General features: G+C 41.8%; 1 protein-coding gene across 1 annotated transcript in view; it reads left to right on the forward strand.

Moving 5' to 3' along the window:
* Positions 1–19,080, forward strand: part of Znf652 (zinc finger protein 652) — a 59,602-nt gene that overhangs the window by 29,384 nt on the left and 11,138 nt on the right. Inside the window, exons 2-5 of the mRNA XM_040749550.1 lie at positions 7,757–8,911; positions 11,637–11,784; positions 12,080–12,195; positions 12,605–12,749. Of these exons, the coding sequence (XP_040605484.1) occupies positions 8,015–8,911; positions 11,637–11,784; positions 12,080–12,195; positions 12,605–12,749 (1,306 nt within the window). The 5' untranslated portion in view covers positions 7,757–8,014. The remainder of the gene's footprint in view (positions 1–7,756; positions 8,912–11,636; positions 11,785–12,079; positions 12,196–12,604; positions 12,750–19,080) is intronic.

Raw genomic sequence — 19,080 nt, forward strand, 5'->3', positions numbered from 1 at the left:
TGGCTCCATTTTTTGTTTGTTTGTCTTTTTTATTGTAGAATTGTGAAAGTTCCTTATATGTTCTGGATACCAGACCTTTATCAAACCTATGATTTATTAATGAATTCTTCCGATTCTATGTGTTGCTTCTGTTCTCTTGATAATTATCCTTTAGTGTACAAACATTATTAATTTTAATAAGGTTCAATTTGCAGTTTTCCTTTGGGAGTTTGTAGGTTTTCCTTCTCTTTTGCCCTCCACCACCTCTTCCTCCTCTTTCCTTCTCTCCCCTTTTTAGTTTGACTCACAGTGTGAAGGGGTATAGTAGGGAAAGTGTTTGAACAGAAGCAAGAGGTGGCTGCCACATTGTCTGCAGTCGGGAAGCAGAGATGTGAATGTCTTTGCTCATCTGCGTCCTCCTTTTTATTCAGTCTGGGACCACATTCCATAAGATGGTGTCACCCACCTTCCAGATGGGTTTCCTTGGAAATGCCCTCAAAGACATAGGTAATTCCAAATGCAGTCAAGTTGACAGTGAAGATTAATTGTCACCCATTGTTACTTTGACATCTGAACACATCACTGTTATGCCATAATTTGCCACTCTTCCTCAAAGGTTTATGACTGTTTCATAATGCAAAGTGCATTTCATTCACCTGTAAAAGTTCCCAAAGTATTAAGAACTGTAATATTGCTCAAAAACCCAAGTCCAAGACTCTCTTTTGAGATTCAAAGAAATGACTTTATTGTGAGCCTATAAAACCAAGTTATGTACTTCTAATATACAAAGGCACAGAGTAAACCTCCCTAAGAAAAAAATAAGACCAAACAGGACAGGACAAACACACTGTCTGCATTGGGATGGGATCCTGTGGGCTCCAAAGCATTGGGTAGCCCTGGTTTTGAGCTCTGCTGCAAGTAGCACATGTGACCTGTTTCCTGGGTTGGTCCCATTCTGCCTGTGGCTTTCCTTGGTAGATATCTCACAACCTTAGCATCTCCATTATCCTCCTGTCTCCACTGAAAATTCAGCTTCACTTTCTGTGCATTGTAATGACTGGCCCTAGGAAAGCGTTTTCTAGGGTGTATGCAAAGGCAGGGACTGTTATGCAGCGGTTACACCTTTCAGATGATCTGACTGGGAACACCTTCGCTGTTGTCCCACTCCAGAGCAGGAGGTTTCTCTTCAGTGGTGCTAATCTCTTTAACAGTTTTCTATGCACCTACCTTGTCTATATCCTTAACGTCACAGCTCTTTTCAAGTAATACACTAGTCAGATTTTTCTGCTTTCTCTCACTGTAGATATGACTAAGAGAGGTAAGCTGTAACTATGCCACAGCCTGGGTGTTTGCTAATTTAACATTTCTTTCTCAAAACAACTTAGTTCATTAATTTGAATTCAGTTTCACTCAGATTTTCAGGACATGGGAAGAATGCAGCCAATTCTTTGCCAGAATGTAACACAAAAGGCCACTCGCCCAGTTTCCCCAGACCAGGCCCTCGTTGGTTGTATTGGCATCAAGCTCTGGTCTTGCAAACTCCCATCAGGCTGTTTACAACATTCTAGGGTTTCTCAGCCTACAGGGCCAAACTGCCACATTCTTCTCCCCAGCCAGTTCCCAGGGCCAGTGAATAGCAGGTTTATCCCAGCAAAAGCCCCGCCTCTCCATAGACATTTTCTTTGTGTCAGTTACTTTTCTCATCGCAGAGACAAAACAGTGGCTGAAACATCTTAAGGAAGGGAGGTTTATTCTAACTTAAGTTTGAGGGGAAACAGTTCATGGCATGGAAGATTTTCTAGCTGGATAGTGGGTGGCTAGTCACATGTCAGCAGCTAGGAAGCAGATACAAGTAGAGGGAGGTGAGTGCTCTGTGTGTGTGTGTGTGTGTGTGTGTGTGTGTGTGTGTGTGTGTGTGTGTGTGTAAGGTGGGGTAGGAAAGGGTCTTCTGAAATGCAGGCTATGTGTGGACTTGCTTTTGCCAGTAATAACATTGAACTTGTCATTCCTACTTTCCATATGCTGGCCTCTATCAGCGGCTCTCACTTTGTGTGTACATGCCCATGCACGTAGACACTGAGATGTTGGTGACAGGTGTCCCCATTAACTGCTCTCCACTGTAGTTTTGGGACACTGAACCTGGAAATTACTAACTTGACTACACTGGCTGTCCAGGAAGCCCCAGGGTCCTGTCTCTGCATCCCAATACTAGCTTTTTAAACATGGGTGCAGGGACTGAACTTATTTTTTTGGCAAGGATTTCACTGACTGAACCATCTCCCTAGCCCCTACCTTTTAACTTTTCTTTTTTCTTACTTTATCTCTTCCTCATTACTATGCAACAGAGTGTGCCAACATACTCTACATAAACCTCTAATCTGCCATTCACACTTCTAACCTCTCCAGGAAAGCCCTCCTGAACAATGGGAAAGGGAGCCAGCACCCAGTCAGCTGTATAACACAGAAATTTGGCCTGTGAGGTTGGATTCAACCTTCATAATAGCCCTTGGGGAGCACCCTGAGAATGGATGAGAGTTAATTGCCAGGGTCATAGACCTGGGAAGGTAGCATATTGGGGTATAAAATAAACTCTTGATGCTGTACCTTGCTTCTTGCCTGACATTATAGCAGGGCTGTCTATAAGCCATGTGCTAACCTTTCTGTATATGACTTGGTCTCCTTTTATGTTGTTAATTTATTTCTGACCCATATATGTGCTGCAGAAATAAGAAAAGTGGGTAGGGAGCAAAGAGGGAAAGACAGAGGAAAAACTCAGTTGTGTGCTTTGTCTACACTACAGATAAGAAAGAACGAAATCTGATTTTTTTCTTAGCTCAGAGCTTGGGGCCCTGATTGGTGGGTTTTTAGAAGTGGGAAGGAACCTGGAAACTGTATATGAAAATTTCTGTGCTCATTTTTGGGGGTGGAGAGATTTTTAATTTTTAAGAGAATCTTGCAGTGTTAGAAGATATGTATGTAGGCTTGCTGGGAGGAAATGGCAGGTGGCATGTTAGCAATTCGTCCTTCCCATTGGCTGGGTTGGGGGTATGTTATGGTTTGGACTAAACCTTCTCATCTGTTCAGATATTTTTGTTTTAGACTATTTATTCATACCTGTTGGTCTAAGACAAGATAAGATAATCCCCAAAAGTGTTACTTATTGAGATGCCAAAAGATTTTACTAGTAAGAAAATAACAGATCACCAACATCTCCTGACACTAGTCCACACATCTAAAGTAGTTGTGTGTGTGTATGTGTGAGAGAGACAGAGAGAAAGAGAGAGAGAGAGAGGGAGAGAGAGAGAGAGAGAGAGAGAGAGAGAGAGAGAGAGAGAGAGAGAATGAGTTTAAGCGTAATCCTACCACTTGGAATGCAGAGGCAGGAAGAAGCCCAAGATTGATGCATTTTAGGCTGTATAGTGAAACTGTTTGGCTAGCACACATGAAGACCTGAGTTTAGTTCACCACATAAAACTGGGAGTGATGGCACCTACCAGTAATCCCAGCTCAGGAAATAAAATGGGGGGATCAGAAATTCAAGGTGGGAGATGGAGAGATGGCTCAGGGGTTAGGAGCACTGACTGCTCTTACAGAGGACCCAGGTTCAGTTCCCACTACCCACATGGTGGCTCACAGCCATCTGTAACTCTGGTCCCAGATGCCCTTTTCTGGCTTCCTCAGGCACCAGCTCTGCTCATAGTATAGAGATAGACAAAAACACCCCCACACATAAAATTAATATTAATTTTAAAAAGAAGTTCAAGGTCATTCTAAGTTACATAATTTGAGGTCAGCTTGAACTATATGAGTCCCCATCTCAAAAGAAAAAAATTAATAAAATATTTGTGACTTTTAATGTGTTGTTTTGTGTTTGTGCTTGCGCGTGCATGTGTGTGTGTATGTGTGTGTGTAAGTAAAGAAGACATTTCTCATTTATTTTCATTCTCTACATAGGTTTTCATTCTTTTTGGTTAGCCAACTTTATCTATCTATTTATTGTGCATTGCTGTTTTGTTTGCATGTATGTCTGTATGAGGGTATAGGACCCTCTGGAACTGGAAGTACAGACAGTTGTGAGCTGTCATGTGGGTGCTGGGAACTGAACCCAGATCCTCTGGAAGAGCAGCCAGTGCTCTAAACCACTGAGCCATCTCTCCAGCCCCTTGGTTAGCCATCTTAAAGATGGACTACTGCATTAAAAATTGCATCCTGCAAAACTACCCTTGGTCATGGCTAGATTGAGCCCTGCCAATACCCCAGCATCAAACTAGATAATATAGGCAAAATGATTTTGACTTTGGGATTGTCCTCCTGCCCCTTCATACTGAGCACACAGGTGGGCAGAGCCACACCATGTTTTCTTCTGGTCCTTGAAGGTGTTGAATTTTAATAGAGCCTGAACTTTGTCAGATTTTAATAGAAGCTATATCAGTAATACACAAAAACTCCTTACCTTAAAAATAAATAGTTCCCTACAGAAAACCCTGTCTCGAAAAAAACCAAAAATAAATAAATAGTTCCTTTGTTTAAAACATACTTCTGCCTATAGATGATGTTTGTGGATAGAACTGAATAATGGAAAATGCTTTGAACACTCATTGGGATCCTGTAAGTCTCAAAGTGTAGCTTACTTAGTATTTGATTGCATCTTTGGCCCAAGGGGGTTATTTGGTGAAAGTTAAAGTTGCTTAAGCTGGCTGTGTGATGAGTAATACATACTTGGTTTTGTTCTTGTGTGGAAATGTAGAGACTGTTGGTACTTGCAAGAAATTAGATAGTACCAAAGCAACTCTACTTCCCACTAGCTTGTTATAACTCCTATACTACTTAACAGATAGGAAGCACCCAAGTGTTCAACAAGTGTGTGAAAAGTGTTTTCCATAAATTCAAATCCTTATGATTATTTTATAAACCAGAGAATTGGCCAAGCTTTACAATTTTGTAGTTTGCTACTTTGGCTACCATTTTTTGCAGTGGTATACTACTAAGGTATAGATTGTTGGTACTTTTTAGGATTGACATTAACAAAATCAGGTTAGAAACTAACTTTACTTTTTGGTCCCTTTATGAGCCTAGTTGATCACACTTTCTCTTCCCTAATGTGATGATTTGTTTCATGTAGAATAAGCCGGAGAGACCAGAGTGACTCCCATTGTACTTGTTAAAGTTACATAGCTGTTCAGCATCAAATGTGTTGAACAACTTAAGATTATTTTTAAGAAAAGTCAGCATAGCAAGATTTCATTTATTTAAGGTAAGTAGAACAGATTTTGTTAAGAAAAAGCCAGGAGTCACTGCCACACCTTTAATCCCAGCACTTGGGACCAGGTTGCCTAGTTTGCATAGTGAGATCCAGGACAGCCAGAGCTTGTCTCAATTAAAAGAAGGGGGGGAAAAAAAGCTTTACTTATTTTTAATTAAAAATCAACCCCAAAGCAAAGAATTAAGAGCTAAGAATAAAATTCCAACATTTTGGTGTACCAATGTGGGGCCATGTTTCCATGTAGGGCCTGAAAAAAAACTAAAAAAAAAAAAAAAAAAAGATACGGCTCCTTTAAGATTTTATGCTGGACAGTATATGCTGGACAGTGAGCCCTTGAGCAGCCAGTACATTAAGAAAAAAAAATGTCTGCCCCAGTGCAGGGCACTGGCATTCCATAGCTGGGGTGTTAAATGCAGTTCCTGGTCATACACCTCTGACCGGGCTGCAAGCTTTAAGCTTGGCTCTCACTAAACTAGAAGTGGGTAGAGCCAGCTGGGAGAGTCACACAAAGGATCCAGGTGTAGCTTAACAGTCTAAAGTTTGTTCATGCAGTCAAAAAAAGGCTTTATAAAAGATACACTCAGTAAAAGAGTCCAGATGGAAGCTGGGCAATGGTGGCACACGCCTTTAATCCCAGCACTTGGGAGGTAGAGGCAGGCGGATCTCTGTGAGTTCAAGACCAGCCTGGTCTACAAGCTAGTTCCAGGACAGCTTCCAAAGCCACAGAGAAACCCGGTTTCGAAAAACAAAACAAAAATCTATAGAGACAGTAAAAGAAAGTCATGAAAAATGGGAAATACACAGGGAGTCTGGATCCTACATAGTATTATGTTTTGATTTTATTTTTTTTGGAATGCTGATAAACAGCAGCTGCTAAGAGACGTGGGGTTGAAAGAGGAACTGTTGAAATAAACCAGCCTGCATATATGCTTTAGGAATGCCTTACTTTAAAAAAGTAAAAAAGAAAGTTAAAAATGCTCTGGAGAAGAGGTTTTGCTTTTGTTTCCATAGGAAACAAGAGACTGTGGATTTGTTCCAGGGTAATATGGATCGGGTTTGATCAAGGGAGACCTCCTAAAACTGGACAGGTGTTATCTATCAACAGAGGCTACCACTGATCTTCTCAGAACTTGGTCATTATCTCAAATTTTCTAAGGGACCCTAAAGATACTTGGTTCACAGCAGGAAGCCGTTTGGAGAACATGGCACCTACATTCCCAAGAGGGGTGTGGGAGGCTTTTGGTTATTTGGTGGAACCTGGATGTTTGTTATAATTTAGGGGAATGTAGACATATAGGATAACGGGCTGAAGAGATGGCTCAGAGGTTAAGAGCACTGACTGCTCTTCCAGAGGTCCTGAGTTCAATTCCCAGCAATCACATGGTGGCTCACAACCATCTGTAATGAGATTTGGTGCCCTCTTCGGATATGCAGGCAGACCACTGTATACATAATAAATAAATCTTTTTTTAAAAAAAAAGAAATATAGGATAAGAAGACAACTATTAATCTCAGATATTTTGCATTGGCATGGATTTTGGCATATTGATACAAATTAAAATTAATTTTGTTACTACATATATGTTTCTACTCTTGTTTGGGATATTGTGCTTATGCAGCTCATTTAAAAATGCAGTATATAAATAAATAAACTTGTAGTCATATTAGGTATGTTTTCAAGGTTAAATAGGTATATTTCAGATAGATGATTTTTAAACACTTTAAAAGACCTATGGAATATGGCATTTAAAATGCTTTGTTAACTTAGGTTTTCACCTTTCTGATTTTTTTAAGTGGATGGTTTTAGTTTTCTTAGAATCACATTGACCTGGTGGTTACTAATTCTCAGAATTTTGACTTTTTTGCAACTGACACATGAAAAGAAAAATCACTCAGTTGTAAAGTGGATCTAGTGAGCTGTGCAACAAATGTCAGGACGCTTCAACTTTACCCCTGTAACCCTGAAGGCAGCTATATTTACAGTTCATTTACAACTACTGAAGTCCAGGACATTTTCCTCCTGTGATTATGCCAGTTGGCTGCTGTGTTTCCATGGTCTACACTGCTCATTTTGCCACCCTTGTGGGTTCTCACTCTGGTGCTTGTAGTGGCTGACGCTGAAGGAAACTGCCTGCCTGCGTGAGTCTCTTGAGTGTTCCACAGCCTCTTATTTCATTAGGCTGATATTAGTAGTCCTGCAGAACCCAGCATGGCAGACATCATGCAGTAGTAGGTATTTATTCATTGAATATGCCGAGTGCTAAGCACTATAGTAAGCTCTGAAGATATCTTGGTGAATTTAACAGATGGAGCTCTTGGCTGATAGAATTTACATTCTGACTGAAAATGGGAACTCACACAGCTTGTAAAATAATACCCATCCCAAACTGTTTGGAGAGTATAACACATCATGGTATATGGAGTTTGATTTTAAATTTCATATGTTATGAGAAATGCGTGGCCTGAGAAGGAAGTGGTGGTATAATTATTCCCCTGTTTTCTTTCTCTTTGTAGATAAGATGTTCCAAGTTCCTTGTAGCTGTCTTCGGAAGAAAATCAGGAGTGCTCTCTGCTCTTGCCATAAGAACAGCCCTGTTTGACCCGCACGTTGGTGTTGTGACACTGGAAGAATTGCACACAGGCTCCAGGAGTTTCTTGTTTTCACTTGAGGGGGGTTAGTTCTCTGTGGATGGAGAAAGATTTGAGTCTTAATTGCTCTGTTTTCAAGTTTTTCTCTATAGTTGGAACTCTGTAGTCAGAACTCACTTCCCAATGAGCTACCCAGCCAGTCCTTGTCAGGAGCTGGCTGAGAACTGTGCAGCACATGCCACAGGAATGGCCCAGGAAGAGAGCTGTCGGAGTCAGGCCCCACCCGCCTTCTACCATGGTGCCAGCCAGGAGCTTGACCTGTCCACCAAAGTGTACAAAAGGGAGTCTGGAAGCCCTTATTCTGTGCTAGTGGACACCAAGATGAGCAAACCACATCTGCACGAGACCGAGGAACAGCCATATTTCAGGGAGACAAGGGCGGTGTCTGATGTGCACACTGTCAAGGAAGACCGGGAGAATTCTGATGACACGGAAGAGGAGGAGGAAGTCTCATACAAAAGGGAGCAGATCATAGTGGAGGTAAACCTTAATAATCAAACATTAAATGTATCTAAAGGGGAAAAGGGTGTCTCTTCTCAGTCCAAAGAGACTCCTGTTCTTAAGACAAGCAGCGAGGAAGGAGAGGAAGAGAGTGAGGAGGAGGCCACAGATGACAGCAATGACTACGGAGAGAACGAACGGCAGAAGAAAAAGGAGAAGCGAGTGGAGAAAGTCAGGGTTACACAAAGGCGAACCCGAAGAACGGCCTCTGTTGCCGCAGCTGCCACTTCCCCTACACCTCGCACAACTCGAGGCCGGAGGAAGAGTGCAGAGCTACCCAAGCGGAAGAAGCGGGCCACCAAGGAGCCCAAAGCGCCAGTCCAGAAAGCTAAGTGTGAAGAAAAAGAGACCCTGACCTGTGAGAAGTGCCCCAGGGTCTTCAATACGCGCTGGTACCTGGAGAAGCACATGAACGTCACTCACAGGCGCATGCAGATCTGTGATAAATGTGGCAAGAAGTTTGTGCTGGAGAGTGAGCTGTCCCTTCACCAGCAAACAGACTGTGAAAAAAACATTCAGGTAGGTCTCACCACCGAGAGGGCGACCTTTCCAGGATAGAACCTGGCTGTTGAGAGTCATCTGGTGTCTGCCCAAGAGAATAAACACAATAGAGGCTGAAGGGACAGATTTCACCAATTTATCGTTTTAGACGCTGCTGCTTGGGTCTTTTCAAAACCAAGGCTTAATCTTGTATTTCAAAAGCATTACACTTAACTGACGCTGGACTAGAGGGAACTCAGGTACGATGGAAGGGGGATCTGTTATAGATGATTGCCTGGGATGTAATTGAGCGCCGACTTTGCACTGAGAGTCACTGTTGTAGGACTTGTGAGATAATTCGTTCTGGCATCTTCTGTCAAGGTGGCAGATGTTGAGTGAAGGTCAGGAGTAGAGAAAGGTTCCTTTCTATTTTAAGGGTGCCAGAGTCTAGTGCAACTGCTGGGGACAGAAACCGTAATGACTCAGACCTGTGGAAATGGAAGATCTCCAGCAGTGAGTTTCCTTTCACCCGTGGAGAGATGGCAACACTAAATGTGTCAAGAGGCGAGCCCATGGGAATATGCAAACCTTAAACAGAGGCTGAGATGTTTGAAAATATTGCTTACCTGACAGTAGGTTACATAATGTTGCTGCACAGTATTAATGAGACAAAACATGGTATTCAAACCAGGCTGGTGTCTTGGAAAGACTGTATTATGACAGGTTAAGAGGTATTGAATGCATTGCAGCTATATTGGTTTGTGCAAATCTTTGTGTATAAATGTATATTCATACAAGGTAAGTCTGTTATGTTTCCATATGTACAGTAATTACCATTTTGAAGCTAACTTTTTAAAAGATACATTGTTTTACTTTTGGTTTGGGAACTGCTAATAATGGTGACTACCTTTAATTTTCTCTTTTTGACAATTGTTCTTAAATCAATGACTGAGGTCAGTGGCTTCCTTTAAAGATATTTTTAAAAATTCACTGGTTTGACTTGTATATCATGCTGGATAATTAATTAAGAAGACTTGGTGGTGTTCTCTAGCAGGTGCCTGGGCAAGAATTGGTTGCAGGACCAGTTCAACTGAGCATTGTACAGTGCTGCCCCCTAGAGGTTAAACGTGGGTTTCATAATGTCTCCTTACTAAAAAGGTGTTGCTCTTTCTGTCTCAAGGAGCTGCTTATTTTGTGGGTTTTCCCTTTCCTTTCTTTCCCTTCCCTTCCCTTTCTTTTCTTTTCCCTTCCTTCCTTCCTTTAACTTTAATTTGCATACGTTACAGAAAACAACAGTGCTTTTTTAGGGGGCTTCCAGGCTTTTCCTCATTATGGTATGTTCCCTTTTGTGCTTACTGTTGTATGGGTTCTGTTGAATGAAAACCTTTCTCATTCCTAGGCTGATGAGATGGCCCAACAGTTAGGGGCGACGGCTGCTCTTTCCGAGGACCTGAGCTTGTGCCCAGCACCCACATGGCAGCTAACGACCATCTGTAACTCCAGTTCCAGGGGATGCGTCTCCCTCTTCTGTCCTCCTTGGGCACCAGACACACATGCAGTGTACATCCATACAGCAGGCAAAACACTCATATACACAAATCAAAATAAGTGTTTCTTAGAAAGGAAAATCTTTACATTCCTAAAGAATCTTATGCTGTGTTTCTTCATACAGCTCCTGATAATCCTGGTAACCTCATAATAAGGGGAAGTTAACCCTTGCAGAAAAGGCGGCTCACTGGGTAGTCTGTCCTTTTCCAGGACAGTTTCCAGCCAGCACCTTGTCTCTGTGCTCATGGGTTCTTCTCTCCGGCAGTGGCAGTGGCACTCAAGGGGCTTTAGTGACTGAGTTCTCTAAGTTTTTTCCTCAGAGCCTGGTGCTTGTCAAGAACTGTCTGGTATTGGTTTGTTTATTTAGTTATGCTTTATGCCTAATAGTCCAGGGTGCTCATGAGTCATGATTTTTAACTAGGCATTGTGACATAAGGAGGTCTGGAATTGGACAAGGGGAAGAGGAGATTGGCCAGTGGTTTAGAGGTTATATTAGCTTCTGCCAGATGGAAATGGCAACAAAATAAACTAGGTTTAGGGAAAGTTAATAAACCTTGAGCATTTGTTACAGAATTTTTCAAAATGTGTTTTCTAATGCAGAAGGACATTGTGTCTTCCGATCTATAGTGTTCATATATCAAGCCTTTATTTGTGCTACTTTTAAACAAGTTCTCTGGTAAACACCTCTAACTTCATGGCACCCTGGGGAGGAGACAACTGTGCTTGCTGCTCTGTGCTATAGGCAAGCAGGTGTGCTCGCATATCCTCATGTTCCCGCATGGGAAAAAGAGGCAGGATCATGATTTGAAGCTAACCTTGGCTAAATAATAAGTTTGAGGCCACCCTGGGCTATTTAGTAAGACACCCTATCTCAAAATAAACAACAACAACTATATATATATAAACACCAAAGTGGATATTCCTCTCATAAATTCAACACTGAAATGGTAATAGCATTTAGTTGTTTGTGGAACTTTCCACTTCTTTCCTTAGATTCTGCCATTGTTTGCACACTTCCATGTATCTAAAAGATGAATTTGGGAAAATAGAACATACAGATGTTGGTGTTGGAATATGGACTCCATGGAGGAATAGTTGTTGTCACGATTCTGACCTTGTACCATGAATCTAAAGTAGATCCATTTCATCTGCCAGGAGGCAGGATGGCCTCCTGAAGCCTCCATAAATAAAGACTCTTTCTGTTTGTCCTGCTCAGTGCGTTTCCTGTAACAAATCCTTCAAGAAACTCTGGTCCCTTCATGAACATATCAAGATTGTTCACGGATATGCAGAAAAAAAATTTGCCTGTGAGATTTGTGAGAAGAAGTTCTATACCATGGCTCATGTGCGGAAACACATGGTCGGTAAGTCTGTCTGCCTCTCTACTCTCTGCCTGTGGCAGGCTGTTGGGCAGGCTATGTAGACAGAGCCACCATACTGCAGCCTGCAGTCAGTTTTAATTGGTTGAGATTAAGCGCGGCCTGTCATAAGCATCACCAAGTTGGATCCAGTCTTCCCACCCAGAGTTCTCGTCAGCATTGCTGATTATTTTCTCTTTGGAGCGTTACTGTTAAAGTGCTGCACCTTATGACGTCTGTCTCTTCCAGTATGAATTTTTTGGTGAAATCATTTTGAGTTTAAATGTATTCTGTGTTACAGCACACACAAAAGACATGCCATTTACATGTGAAACGTGTGGAAAGTCTTTCAAACGGAGCATGTCACTCAAGGTGCACTCCTTGCAGCATTCTGGAGAGAAACCCTTCAGATGTGAGGTAAGGAGCACAGGCTAGCTCCAAAGCTAGGGGTGTGTTGACCGTGCAGCAGTGAGAGTGGAGGGCGGAGTTCAAAGCACAAGGCTGTGCACACTGAAGCTGTGGGTGTGCCCCAGGGTTAGGTGCTCTCACTGCTAGGAAGAGAAGTGTCCTATTAGCACACAGTTAAGTCTTTAGATTAACGTGGGAGTCATGTTCAGTGAGTCAGAGAAGTTGGAAATGAGTCAGTGATAATTACATGAGAAAATTTCCCATGTATTCGTAACTCAGCTGCAGGAACATAGAAAATCCAAACAGCTGCCATAAGCAGCTTGTGTTCTGCACATGAAAATAATCCTATAAGCCTGTGAGGGTGGGCTGGAGTGGTGTTCTGTGCTTGGCATCCAGCGCCATCCTCTGTCTATTGCAGAACTGTGATGAGAGGTTCCAGTACAAGTACCAGCTCCGCTCCCACATGAGCATCCACATTGGGCACAAACAGTTCATGTGCCAGTGGTGTGGCAAGGACTTTAACATGAAGCAGTACTTTGATGAACACATGAAGACGCACACTGGTAAGGATTTCTTAGCAAAGGTACAGAGTGCTTGTTGGTAGTCATCTGCAGGTCTGTCTTTACACCCAAAGCATACATTTGTGTTGTTTTTCTCTTTTATTTTATCTTGAGGTGAAGTCTTGCTGTGCAGCTCAGGCGGGTCTCAGACTCACAGCAATCCTCCTGCCTTGATCTCCAGGTGCTGAGGTCAGAGGTGTACACTACCATACCTGGCACAGATGTGCTTTGTAAGTGAAAATCTCACTTTAAGTAAGCCTGAGACATAAAAGTTAATTTATAATACTGAAATTTTCTCTTTTATAACTGTTTTTTAAAGAATTACTAATGTGAATGCCTTTTGAAGGTTTTTTGTTTGTTTTGTATTTTGTTTTTTAAGACAAACTGTCATACTAGGATTACAGGTGTGTGCCACCATGCCAATTATAAATGGCTTGTTTGTTTTGTCTTATTTTTTGGGACAGAATCTCTCTTGTCCCTGCCTCTGGAGTACTGGGATTAAAGGCATGGGGTTCCATACCCATCCCTCTCAATATTCTTAGAGTTCATTGAATTTGATTTATCAAAATTCAGTACCTTTCAAGAAAACATCCACTAAATGGAGTTAAATGCATTTTAACCCTCTCTATGTTTATAAGGATGTATGCTCTATAGCGTTAATAAAATTCCTTTTTTTCTTCTTTCCTTCTCTCTCTCTCTCTCTCTCTCTCTCTATCTCACTCTCTCTCTCTGTCTCACTCTCTCACTCTCTTTCTTTCTCTTTTGTTTTTTTGTTTTTTGAGACAGGGTTTCTCTCTGTAGCTCTGGCTGTCCTGTCTAGACCACGCTGGCCTCAAACTCAGAGATCCACCTGCCTCTGCTTCCTGAGTGTTGGGATTAAAGGTTTGTGCCACCACCACCTGGTGATAAGAATCTTATAAACATTTAATTATCCAGCTTTCCGGAGACCTAGTAAAAATCATAGCTCCTTTTACAAACACTAGCTCTGTCCACAGCTGACTTTGATAGTCCACCAACTGAACTGTATCTGCAGCCCCCAAAATCTTATTTTGTGGTTATAGTTATTGCATAAAATTTTATGATCAGTATTGCTTGGCCAATAGGCAAGAAATGTTTCTTCCAAAGTAATACAATTCACTTAGATTTTTCTCTTTCTCATTATCAGAGTAACACATACTTAAGATTTGACCAGAATGATGGCTCATGACTTTAATCCCAGCACTTGAGAGCCAGAGGCAGGTGGATTTCTATTAGTTCAAGGCCAGCTCACTCTACATAGTGTGCTCTGAAAATTAGGAACTGAATAAAAATCTCACGACAGAGAGAGCACCAAGATTTAATCAAATAATAACATTTTTGTGGGGGGAAGGGTGTTTCAAGACAGGGTTTCTCTGTATTGTTTTGGAGGCTGTCCTGGAACTCACTCTGAAGACCAGGCTGGCCTCAAACTCAGAAACTTTCCTGCCTCTGCCTCCCAAGTGCTGGTACTAAAGGCACGTACCACCACCACCTCGCTCCTATGTTATTTTATTTTTTTTAAGATTTATTATTTTATGTGTATGAGTGTTTTTACTGCATGTATGTATATGCACTGAATGGGTGCCTGGTGCCCTTGGAGGCTAGAAGAGGGTACTAGATCATCTGGAACTGCAATTAAGGATGATTGTAAACTCATTGGATACTGAGAACTGAACCTGGGTTCTCAGCAAAAACCAAGTGCTCTTAACCACTGAGTCATCTCTCCAGCCCAGGATTTAATATATTTAAAAATAATTTTTCCAAGGGTTAAGAGTATAGCCAGTGATACAGCATGTGCTTAGCAGGTGCAGACTAAAAACCAGCACTACAGACAAAACAGCTTTCAGCTCTTAGCATGGTCTAGGCCAGCAAATGGTAATACATCTGGGTCCTTATACTCTATCATAACCTGCTTTTATTTATTTTTAGATTAATTAATTTTATATGTGTGAGTATTTTGCTTACATGTTAATATGTGCACTATGTGCATGCCTGATGCCTTTGGAGGTCAGGAGCCAGTAGTGAATCCCCTGGAACTTGAGTTCCAAATGGTTGTGAGCCACCATGTGGTGCTGGGAATCACAGCCAGCTGTCTGGAAGAGCTATTGCTCCAGCACCCTGAAACATGATTTTTAACCGACTTTATCATATACCATATCATTATCAGTAATGTAGTTTTAATGGTAATATGTCCTTCTTGAAAGTTTGCTATGAAAGTAGCCATCATTATGTACAGATATGCCAGGCATTATCTCAAGTTTGTTGTACTTACTACTTCATTAGTATAGCCTTTCTAACAGTCCTCTACAGTAAAGGATGTTTTCTCTTTTTTTCAGATGGATATTTGGGTTGTTTCTGTTTCCAGTATTTCTATTATAAATAATGCTGTAATAAATAACATCATTCCCCCCCCCAATAACATCATTAATATAGCCCCAATTATTTGCTTAGGGTAAAGCTCTGGGGATGGGGTTAACAGGGCAAAGAGATGTGAACATTTCTCACCTGGTGGTGTGTATTACAAAGTTACCTTCCTCATCTGTTCTCACCATGTGTGCATGAAAATTCATTTCTCCAGCCAAAGAGCTAGGAAGCCCCTTCTGCCTTGATAGTGAGAAATGGCTTCTTGTACTAATTTGTACTTCTAACTACTAAATAATATGGAATTGTTTTCATTTGTTTATCAAGTAGTTGTATCTTTTCTGAGTTGCTTGTGCCTTTTGTGTTCTTTCTTACTGTTGTCAGTAGGTCTTAACATGTTAAGTATATTGGAGTACATCCCATCCTGCCTTTCATCTGCCTTTCAGTATTGTTTGAAATACTCAAGCTGGGAAAGCAACTGGATGGTGGGTCTGAACTAGTAGAACTGTTTGATGGCATTAAACAAGAATGACTAGTGCCTGAGAAAGTGCGAGATAGGAAAAGAGAGAAAGGCTGAGGAAATGACATTTGTAGGCAGCAGTCAGTGTGGGTGGGAATCACACCCATTGTGGGAACTGGCATTGATTGATTTCTTTGCAGTTAAAATAAGGCAGATCTTACCTAGGGAAGCTGGCCACCATCAGGCAGGGTTCCTAGTACAGTCCTCATACCACGTGCATAAGGACACAAGGATGAATGAAGACCTGGTCCCTGCCCTCCCAGGACTGGTCCACGGAATAGCAACAGTGATAGCAATGGTAACATTGGCTGCAGCACACTGGCACTGTGTGCTGGATGCTACTCTGAGCACCAGCTTGTGTCTATTCCAGTGACCTCTTTGGGGACTGTAATCTTTATTTTCCAAATGAAAAAACTAAGGTTAAAGAGTAAATAATTTGCTCAAGGCAGCCTTTGCTCTCAACTGGACACTCAATAGTTCTGCTATTATTTAATGTAGCAGGTAATAAAACAGGGTGCATTGGACATTAAAAATGTAGGAAGCAGCCGGGCAGTGATGGCGGCGTACGCCTTTAATCCTGATACTCGGGAGGCAGAAGCAGGCCGATCTCTGTGAGCTTGAGGCCAGCATGGTCTACAAAGCTACACAGAGAAACCCTGTCTCAAAATATAAAACAGAAAAAAAAAAAAAAGGAAGCATCATCATGGGGTCCAGTTCTTGGACTCTAGGATTTGTTCACTGTAATCAGCAGCTCAAGATCAGAGGTTCTTAGACGTGCTACCTGGTCCTGATGATGTCAAATTGCTTATTATTTATGAATGGCAAGTAGTTTGGAAGGCTTATTACTATTATATACATATGTATGGTTTGCCTGCATGTATATCTGTGTATCATGCTTGCCTGGTAAAGAGGCCAAAGAGGGTATTGGATCCCCTGGGACTAGAGTTACAGATGGCTATGAGCCACCATGTGGGTGCTGAGAATTGAACCCAGGTCCTCTGGAAGAGCAGTCTTAACTATTGTGCCATCTCTCAGCCCAGGTCTTTTTTTGTGTTTGTTTTCTGTCCTAGGGATTGAACTTTAGGGTCTCAACATGTGCTAGTCACGTTCTCTACTGCAGAGCTACATCTCCAACCCAGGCCAGAACTGTTAATGCCTTTTGGTCAACATTATTTGCCTAAACTAAATTCTATCTTAGAAGCTGAATTATGAGACGATTACCAGGGATAGAGAATTAGCAAAAGAAGGTAATGTGATGATGTAAATGGTGATCGACATACTTCATTGAATCCAGGTTGCCAACAGCTGTAAAATTAATTTATATGCTGCTGAGAAAAAAAAGTTACAAATTAAACAGTGATATACCATTGAGTAGAAGGTAAATGATAATTTCAGAGGCATTAATATGTGGGGAGAAATCCATGTCTTTACATTTTAAAAATTTGTTTATAAATATTTAAAAACCTACTAAGGCCAGGCATGGTGGCGCACACCTTTAGTCCCAGCCCCTGGGAGGCAGAGGCAATTGAATCTCTCTTATTCAAGGCCACATAGTGAGTTCTAGGACAACTCAGGCTGCATAGAGACCCTGTCTCAACAAACCAAAAGTGGGGAGAAGAGCCTTCTGAATGAAGCTACAGTGGCAAGCAAGATTGAGATAGCCCGTAGTCCCACAAAAGTTATACTCAGGCTGGATGGGGGTGTAGAGTAACAAAGCCTGACAGCTGTGGATCCACTGAACTAAGAGTCATGGATGTGCTAAGAGGCAGGGAGTGTAGCACCTGATACTGAAGGGCAGTGAACAAAGACTGTAACATAAGAATCCTTTAACCCTCATATGAAACCTTTGGACTTAAAGAACAGTGAGAAAGGTGTGGTTTGTGTAGTGTGTGACACGAGTGTTTTGAGCATTCACTTGGGCTCCAGTGTGGGGAGTGAAGGGATCAAGACAGCAGATGGTAAAACCAGTTAGGTGAAGTAAGGGTTAGTCCCAGAGGGTTTAGAATATCTTCTAGGCAGAAAGTAGTAGAGAGTGGAGTGGTTTGCTAGATAGGTAATGAGTTTAACTTTTTTATTAGTTTTGAGATCTGTGGGACATTGCAGTGGGAATAACCAGTAATCAGTTTGAAAAGGGTTTAAAGCTGGAGGAGGTTTGACATGGATGGACGGATGGATGGATTTCTGATGCTGCCCAAAGATACTCATGCTGCACAGGCAGGGATGCCTGGGGTTGTAGGACAGATTATTCTCCCCTTTGCACAGTGCAAGTCCTTTTCTGTCATTTATAATGCCCTTCTTTAGGCTACTCACAGCAGCGTTTCTTACAGCTGGGGCAGCCTTGTCTACTAGTAGATCTCTAGATAAGTTATGTACATGCTTTCCTAGTTAGCTTGGTGAATTTAGCTCTTCCCCCTCAGCCATGTTTTCCAGTCTTCTTTAGAGCATGGTGCAGTGGTTGACTTCAAATGTTACATTTTTACTTTATTTTAAGCTTCAGAGTAACCTTAACACCAACAATTAAGCAACTAAATAATGAGTCAGAGGTGGGAGGAGTAATGGGTTCTATCGAGTGAGAGCATGGGACAACAGTATGGACATTTTTGCTAGTATATTGAGAAGTAAAAGATTGGCTAGGTGGTAGTGACATACACTTTAATCCTAGCACTGGGAGGCAGAGACAGGTAGAGCTCTGTGAGTTCAAGGCCAGCCTGAGTTCCACAACAGCCAGGGATACACAGAGAAGCCCTGTCTCAGAAAAAAAAAATTTAAAGTAAAGAAGGAATTAAAGATTATTAATGGGGGGCCTAGAGAGACGACTCAGAGGTTAAGAACACTAACTGGCCGGGCGTTGGTAGCGCAATCCTTTAATCCCAGCACTTGGGAGGCAGAGGTAGGTGGATCTCTGTGAGTTTGAGGCCATCCTGGTCTACAAAGAGAGTTCCAGGAGAGCCTCCAAAACAATACAGAGAAACCCTGTCTCGAAAAACCAAAAAAAAAAAAAAACCAAAAAAAAAAAAAAAAAGAGCACTAACTGTTCTTCCAGGGGTCCTGAGTTCAATTCACAGCAACTACATGGTTGGTGGCTCACAACCATCTATAGTGAGATCTGGTGCCTCTTCTGGCCTGCAGAAAACTGTATACATAATAAATAAATTTTTTAAAGTAAGATTTTCATTTGAATCATGGATTTATAATCAACCCTAATTCATTTGGAGCTTTCTGTGGCAAGCCACAATGCCCAGGGGATTATTGTGAACGGAGATTATTAAAAAGATCTAGAAAGTTAAACATGTTGAGAGCCTTCAGTCTGTTCCGCTTGTGAGTGGTGTGTGTGTGTGTGTGTGTGTGTGTGTCGTGGAGAGCATATATTCTCACTGGACTAGTTGGTCAGATGAGGTTCTTGTGCTGTTTCCACACGGCTGCTGCAGATGAGGA

This window comes from Mesocricetus auratus, unplaced genomic scaffold, assembly GCF_017639785.1.
Source record: "Mesocricetus auratus isolate SY011 unplaced genomic scaffold, BCM_Maur_2.0 Super-Scaffold_100007, whole genome shotgun sequence".
Lineage (NCBI taxonomy): Eukaryota > Metazoa > Chordata > Mammalia > Rodentia > Cricetidae > Mesocricetus > Mesocricetus auratus.